This window comes from Rattus rattus, chromosome X, assembly GCF_011064425.1.
Source record: "Rattus rattus isolate New Zealand chromosome X, Rrattus_CSIRO_v1, whole genome shotgun sequence".
NCBI classification, from domain to species: domain Eukaryota; kingdom Metazoa; phylum Chordata; class Mammalia; order Rodentia; family Muridae; genus Rattus; species Rattus rattus.
In genome coordinates, this window is record NC_046172.1 from 30,822,977 (window position 1) to 30,831,378 (window position 8,402).

General features: G+C 40.6%; 1 protein-coding gene across 1 annotated transcript; it reads right to left on the minus strand.

Moving 5' to 3' along the window:
* Positions 1 to 1,146: 1,146 nt before the first annotated feature.
* On the minus strand, positions 1,147 to 1,835 carry LOC116888750 (peptidyl-prolyl cis-trans isomerase A-like). Its single transcript, XM_032890043.1, has one exon. The coding sequence runs from the start codon at positions 1,833 to 1,835 to the stop codon at positions 1,353 to 1,355; it is 483 nt and encodes a 160-aa protein (XP_032745934.1). The 3' UTR covers positions 1,147 to 1,352.
* Positions 1,836 to 8,402: the final 6,567 nt, after the last annotated feature.

Sequence of the window (8,402 nt, forward strand, 5' to 3'; positions counted from 1 at the left end):
TTTTCCATTGGATGGTTTTGGCTCCTTTGTCAAAAATCAAGTGACCATAGGTGTGTGGGTTCGCTTCTGGGACTTCAATTCTATTCCACTGGTCTAATTTTCTGTCTCTGTACCAGTACCATACAGTTTTTATCACTATTGCTCTGTAATCCTGCTTGAGTTCAGGGATAGTGATTCCCCTGGAAGACCTTTTATTGTTGAGGATAGTTTTAGCTATCCTGAGTTTTTTGTTATTCCAGATTAATTTGCAAATTGTTCTGTCTAACTCTATGAAGAATTGGATTGGAATTTTGATGGAAACTGCATTGAATCTGTAGATTGCTTTTGGTAAAATGGCCATTTTTACTATATTAATCCTGCCAGTCCATGAGCATGGCAGATCTTTCCATCTTCTGAGATCTTCTTCAATTTCTTTGTTCAGAGGCTTGAAGTTCTTATCATACAGATCTTTCACTTGCTTGGTTAAAGTCACACCGAGGTATTTTATATTATTTGGGACTATTATGAAGGGTGTCGTTTCCCTAATTTCTTTCTTGGCTTGATTCTCTTTTGTGTAGAGGAAGGCTACTGATTTATTTGAGTTAATTTTATACCCAGTCACTTTGCTGAAGGTGTTTATCAGGTTTAGTAGTTCTCTGGTGGACCTTTTGGGATCACTTAAATATACAATCATATCATCTGCAAATAGTGATATTTTCACCTCTTCCTTTCCAATATGTATCCCTTTGATCTCTTTTTGTTGTCTGATTGCTCTGGCTAGGACCTCGAGAACTTTATTGAATAGTTAGGGAGAGAGTAGGCAGCCTTGTCTAGTCCCTGATTTTAGTGGGATTGTTTCAAGTTTCTCTCCATTTAGTTTATTGTTAACTACTGGTTTGCTGTATATGGCTTTTACTATGTTTAGGTATGGGCCTTGAATTCCTGTTCTTTCCAGGACTTTTATCACGAAGGGGTGTTGAATTTTGTCAAATGCTTTCTCAGCATCTAATGAAATGATCATGTGGTTTTGTTCTTTCAGTTTGTTTATATAGTGGATTACGTTGATTGTTTTCCATATATTAAAACATCCCTGCAACCATGGAATGAAGCCTACTTGATCATGATGGATGACTGTTTTGATGTGCTCTTGGATTTGATTTGCAAGAATTTTTTTCTTATTCAGTTTTTATTGATAATCATAAACTTAACTTTGCAATCCTGCTAGACTTGAAGGGGAATGAGGAAAATATGGAACCCAAAGAACTTCAGTGAGAGCAAAGATTACAGGGTATTGCAAGCAGATGGGGTGGGGGCGCTCTCCTGAGCTACAGAAGGAATGGTTTGATGGGTAAAATGCCTGCAAGACAAAGAAATTAGAGTTGTCCACAGTCGGAAATGGTGATCTTCTTACTGGTCTTGCCATTCCTGGACCCAAAACGCTCCATGGCTTCCACAATGTTCATGCCGTCTTTCACCTTCCCAAAGACCACATGCTTGCCACTCAGTCTTGTCAGTGCAGATAAAAACTGGGAACCATTTGTGTTTGGTCCAGCATTTGCCATGGACAAGATGTCAGGGCCTGTATGCTTCAGGATGAAGTTCTCATCCTCAAATTTCTCCCCGTAGATGGACTTGCCACCAGTACCATTATGGCCTGTGACATTACCACCCTGACACATGATTCCTGGAATAATTCTGTGAAAGGAGGAACCCTTATAGCCAAACCCTTTCTCCCCAGTGCTCAGAGCGCAACAATTTTCTGTCTTTGGAAATTTGTCTGCAAATAACTCGAAGGAGACCCGGCCCAAGGGCTCGCCATCCGCCATGATGTGGAAGAACATGGTGGGGTTGACCATGTCTGCAGCAAGGGGCAAAAAGTGACAGCAGCGTCTGCAAAAGCCGGTTTGCAAGAATTCTATTGAGTATCTTTGCATCGATATTCATAAGGGAAATTGGTCTGAAGTTCTCTTTCTTTGTTGGGTCTTTGTGTGGTTTAGATATGAGAGTAATTGTGGCTTCATAGAAGGTATTCGGTAGTGCTCCTTCTGTTTCAATTTTGTGGAATAGTTTGGATAGTTTGGTAAGAGGTCTTCTATGAAGGTCTGATAGAATTCTGCACTGAACCTGTCTGGACCTGGGCTCTTTTTGGTTGGGAGACTTTTAACTACTGCTTCTATTTCGTTAGGAGTTATGAGGTTGTTGAAATGGTTTATCTGTTCCTGATTTAACTTCGGTACCTGGTATCTGTCTAGGAAATTGTCCATTTCCTGCAGATTTTCAAGTTTTGTTGAATATAGGTTTTTGTAGTAGGATCTGATGATTTTTTGAATTTCTGTTGTTTCTGTAGTTATGTCTCCCTTTTCATTTCTGATTTTGTTAATTTGGACACACTCTCTGTGTCCTCGCGTTAGTCTGGCTAAGGGTTTATCTATCTTGTTGATTTTCTCAAAGAACCAACTTTTGGTTCTGTTGATTCTTTGTATGGTCCTTTTTGTTTCTACTTGGTTGATTTCAGCTCTGAGTTTGATTATTTCCTGCCTTCTACTCCTCCTGGGTGTATTTACTTCTTTTTTTCTGAGCTTTTAGGTGTGCTGTTAAGCTGCTGATATATATATATATATATATATGTATATGTATATACATATATATATGTATATACATATATATATATATATATATATATATATATATATATATATATATACTCTCTCCTGTTTCTTTCTGCAGGCACTCAGAGCTATGAGTTTTCCTCTTAGCACAGCTTTCATTGTGTCCCATAAGTTTGGGTATGTTGTACCTTCATTTTCATTAAATTCTAAGAAGTCTTTAATTTCTTTTTTTATTTCTTCCTTGACCAGGTTATCATTGAGTAGAGCATTGTTCATCTTCCAGGTATATGTGGGCGTTCTTCCCTTATTGTTATTGAAGACCAGCTTTAGCCTGTGCTGGTCTGATAGAACACATGGGATTATTTCTATCTTTCTGTATCTGTTGAGGCCTGTTTTATGACTGATTATATGGTCAGTTTTGGAGAAAGTAGAATGAGGTGGTGAGAAGAAGGTATATCCTTTTGTTTTAGGATAGAATGTTCTATAAATATCTGTTAAGTCCATTTGGTTCATAACTTCTGTTAGTCTGTCTATGTCTCTGTTTAATTTCTGTTTCCATGATCTGTCCATTGATGAGAGTGAGGTGTTGAAATCCCCTACTATTATTGTGTGAGGTGCAATGTGTGCTTTGAGCTTTAGTAAGGTTTCTTTAATGTATGTAGTTGCCCTTGTATTTGGAGCACAGATATTTAGGATTTAGAGTTCATCTTGTTGGATTTTTCCTTTGATGAATATGAAGAGTCCTTCCTTATCTTTTTTGATGACTTTTGGTTGAAAATAGATTTTATTTGATATTAGAATGGCTCGCCAACTTGCTTCTTCAGACAATTTGCTTGGAAAATTTTTTTCCAGGCTTTTACTCTGAAGTAGTGTCTGTCTTTGTCACTGCGGTATGTTTCCTGTAGGCAACAAAATGCTGCTTCCTCATTGCATATCCAGTTTGTTAATCTGTGTCTTTTTATTGAGAAATTGAGTCCATTGATACTGAGAGATATTAAGGAATAGTGATTGTTGCTTCCTGTTATATTTGTGATTGGATGTGAGATTATGTTTGTGTGCTTGTCTTCTATTGTTTTGTTGCAAAACGATTAGTTTCTTCCTTTTTCTAGGGTGTAGCTTGCCTCCTTGTGTTGGGCTTTACCATTTATTATCCTTTGTAGTGCTGGATTTGTAGAAAGATATTGTGTAAATTTGGTTTTGTCATGGAATATCTTGGTTTCTCCATCTATGTTAATTGAGAGTTTTGCTGGATACAGTAACCTGGGCTGGCATTTGTGTTCTCTTAGGGTCTGTATGACATCTGTCCAGGATCTTCTTGCTTTCATAGTCTCTGGTGATAAGTCTGGTGTGATTTTGATAGGTCTGCCTTTATATGTTACTTGACCTTTTTCCCTTACTGCTTTTAATATTCTTTCTTTGTTTTGTGCATTTGGTTTTTTTTTTGACTATTATGTGACAGGAGGAGTTTCTTTTCTGGTCCAATCTATTTGGAGTTCAGTAGGCTTCTTGTATGTTAATGGGCATCTCTTTCTTTAGGTAAGGGAAGTTTTCTTCTATGATTTTGTTGAAGATATTTACTGGTCCTTTGAGCTGGGAGTCTTCACTCTCTTCTATACCTGTTATCCTTAGGTTTGATCTTCTCATTAAGTCCTGGATTTCCTGTATGTTTTGGACCAGTAGCTTTTTCCGCTTTACATTATCTTTGACAGTTGAGTCAATGATTTCTATGGAATCTTCTGCTCCTGAGATTCTCTCTTTTATCTCTTGTATTCTGTTGGTGAAGCTTGTATCTTCAGCTCCTTGTCTCTTCTTTTGGTTTTCTATATCCAGGGTTTTCTTCCTTTGTGCTTTCTTTATTGTTTATATTTCCATTTTAAATTCCTTTACCTGTTTGTGTTTTCCTGCTTTTCTTTCAGGGATTTTTGTGATTCCTCCCTATATGCTTCTGCTTGTTTATTTGTGTTTTCCTGCATTTCTCTAAGAGAGTCCTTTAGGTCTTTCTTGAAGTCCTCCATCATCATGATCAAATGTGATTTTCAATCTAGATCTTGCTTGTCTGGTGTGTTTGGATATTCAGTCTTTGCTTTCGTGGGAGAATTGGGCTCCGATGATGCCATGTAGTCTTCGTTTCTGATGCTTGGGTTCCTGTGCTTGCCTCTCGCCATCAGGTTTTCTCTGGTGTTACCTTGTTCTGCTATTTCTGACAGTGGCTAGACCGTCCTCTAGGCCTCTATGTCAGAAGTGGTTTAGACCCGTTTTCCTGTTTTCTTTCAGCCAGTTATGGGCACAGAGTGTTCTGCTTTCAGGCGTGTAGTCGTTCCTGTCTACTGGTGTTCAGGTGTTCCTATGGGTGTGTGTCCTGAGTCCACCAGGCAGGTTACTTGGAGCAGAAAAGTTGGTATTACCTCTGGTCTCAGGCCTGAAGTCATTCCTCAGGGGCTGAGTTTCAGCTCTCTGTGAGGGCAGCAACCAGAAGGGACTGCCCTATCTTTTCTCTGGTCTCTGTGCACATGGGGCCCAGATGGTGCTAGGCATTTTCCTCTAGAGTCAGAAATGTGGGCAGAGAGTAGTCTCCTTGGCTTCCTAGGTGTGTCTGCCCCTCTGAAGTTCTAGCTCTCACTCCCACGGGATTTGGGGGGGTGCAGGAGCTGTTTGACTGGGTCCCTTCAGATCCGGGCGAGTGCCCCTATCTTCCTGTTCCCAGTGGCCCTATACAGTTTCCTCTTGGTCCACTGATGTGAGCAAGGGTGGGCAGTACTGGCGTTCTCTCCTGCCCTGCAGTCTCAGGAGTGCCCACCTGTCTGGGCAATGAGCTGTCTCTCCCACAGGTTTGGGAGCAGAGAGCTGTGAGCCGGGATCTGGGTGTCTTTTTAAAAATAAAATCATTCTATGCCTTAGTAATTTGATTCAGTGTCCCTCTGTGAACATGTCGTTCACATTTTCCTTTGGCTAGGTGTGTACCTATTGAACTCCAGAGATTCCCCTACCTGTGTCTCTAAGTGGTTGGGTTACAGAGATGTGTAAGGCTTGATATGTGTGTGTTGGGGTCTGAATTCTGGTCCACATGTTTAAGAGCAAGTGCTCTTAACCTTGAGCCACCTATCCAGCCACCATTTTACTTTCTTTAATTAAAATATTTATTTTATTATTTTATTGTATGGGTGTTTTTACCTGCATGCATGTATGTCTGTGTGTGCCTGGTGCCCACAGCAGTGAGTGTTACTACACACTGAGTCTCTTAACCCCATATTTTGTTCTTAGCAGTGATACATAAAGTGTCCTCATCCTCATCAGCTCTTATTCTTTTCATCCTTTGATTATAGCCATCCTTGTGTGTTTGAGTATGTCTTATTATGATTGTGATTAGCATTTCCCTTGTGGCAAATGATTTTGAACATTTTTCTGAAGTGCTAGTTCCAGACAGAAGTCTATTCTATTCACTTGACCACTTTGTTATTGAGTTGGAAATGTTCCTAAAAATTCTGGGTACTAAACCCTTGTCAAATGTATGTTTTGCAAACATGTTGTTTCATGTTGTAACTCTTGGCTACCTAAGTGATTTCACTTTCTTAATAAATGTCTTCTCAGCAATACCTTGAACTTCAAAGGCTCCTGCTTTAACCTCTGAGTACCTAGATTCCAGGCCTGTACCTCCAAGTCCAGCTGATCAATATGTTTTTATGTTGATGACGGCTGGTTTTAGAGCTCTTGTCTGATATGTAGACATGGAGGTAGAGAGGGAGGAAGGCTAGTTATTTCTGGGTAAAGCTCATTAAATCTTCAACTCCATCTTTCAAATATTATTAGACTACTTTGGTCCTGGTGGTCAAGTTGCACCCTTAGGTTTCACTTGAAGACCAATTTAGTTCAAACCAGCATACTTTTATATTAGGCTTGCTTACAAATTGTTGTGATGTTAAAACTTTTTACTACTGAGGATGAAGTTACTCAGCTGGCCTAGTGCTTGTCTAACATGTACGAAGCCCTGGGTCGCATTTTTAATACCATGTGTGCCAGGCATGGTGGCACTGGGGCTATGGAGGAAAAAGGACCAGAAGTTCAAGGTCATCTTGGAGCACATAGTGAGTTTGAGGCTAGTCTTGGCTACATAAGACTCTGTGTCATAAAAAAAAAAGGAAAGGAAAGAAAAACATTTATTTGCTTGCTTGTTTTTTTTTATTTTTAGAGTAAGAAAGAAGTGGGGTGGAGCTGGGTGGGTGGGGATGATCAGGAATGAGTTGGAGGAACGGAAATCATGATCAGAACATACTGTATGGCATTCTTTTAACAAAAAAGAGAAACGTCTGTTGCTATAAATCTATATCTTTTTGTCTTATAATGTCATTTGCCAATGGAGCTGAGGGTGTGTGTGGTTTAGAAAGAAGGGGGTGTGTAGTTACTGCCATCCACTGTTGCATCTGCAGCTTATACCTGACTTCATGACTTTGGACTCATATGTCCACCTGCCTACATAACATCTCTCTAGGGGAGTGTAAAAAGACCTCCCAAATTTAGAACTCTAACTAAATCTTTGCTTTCTAATGGCTCTTTGTGTTGCTGTGTGCCTTAGGCAACCTCACTCTTTCAGTACCTAAGACCAAACCTATAGAATTCATCCTTGATTCTTTTCTTTCCTTCTCATTCTACACCCACATCATCAGCACAGTCTGCTCAGTAACCAGCAAAATATGAATATTTTAAAATCTGTGATTTTCATAACCATCAGCCAGTTAAAAAACACATCACATGTCTTATTAGCCCACATTTTTACCTCCTTATTGGTCTCCTGTCTCCTACTCCACCCCACTGGTCGCGCTTCTCTAGAGGACTAGAATGGATAAAGCGAATATCTATTACAAAGGGCATTTATTACAGTGGTTTACGTGACATAGGCTGGATAGTTTGATAATGGCTACCTCCACACTGGAGAGGCTGAGAACTCAATACCTTCTCTGTCCAGCAGGCTGGATGCCTCAGCAATTCCAACCTAGTCCTGAAAGGTTGGACTATTCCCACAGAGCCATGGGTTTCCAGTACAACATGGAAGTCCAAAGAAGCTGGATTCTCTGATGTTAGGGAAAGAGTGAAGCAGCAGCATCATCAGAAGCAGCAGTGGCAGTGGCAGCAGCACAGATGAACTCACCAATAGAGAAGAACTTGCCAGCAATATGTGAAGGCAATGAGTCATAAGGCAAAGCTTTCCCCATCAGCCTGCCTTTTATCTGGGTTGCCACAGGAAGGCATCACATTCTATTTCAAATAGCCTGATCCACAAAATCCATTTCAGGTGTGCCCAGACGCTTATCTTTTAGTTGATTCCAGGTCCAGTCAAGTTGGCATCTCAAATTTATCATCATGTCCTATTTCCCTCAACAGTGTGTTAGTCACAAAAAGCAAGGAGAATTCTTTCAGAGGGGACCCCAGGCCATGCTGCGTGTGTATTTAACAGTTTCAGGGACTCTCGTCTTACTTGGAGTGAAGACCCATCGTGTTTCGCCCTCCTTTCTTGCCAGCTGTGCTGATATATCCTTGTCACTCTGCTTCAGCCCAAGGTCATTTGTTGTTTCTCTCTTCTCTTTTCCCTTTTCTTTTTGTCTTCCTCCCTCCTCTTTCCCTCCCTCCATCTTTTCCCTCTACCCTTCCTTCCTTCCTCCCTCCTCCTCCTCCCTCCCTCCCTCTCTCCTCCCTCCTCCCCCTCCCTTCCTTCCTTCCTTCCTTCCTTCCTTCCTTCCTTCCTTCCTTCCTTCCTTCCTTCCTGAGATAGGAGTTTTCTGTGGAGCTCTGGCCGTCCTGAAACTCTCTAGCCTCCAGCTC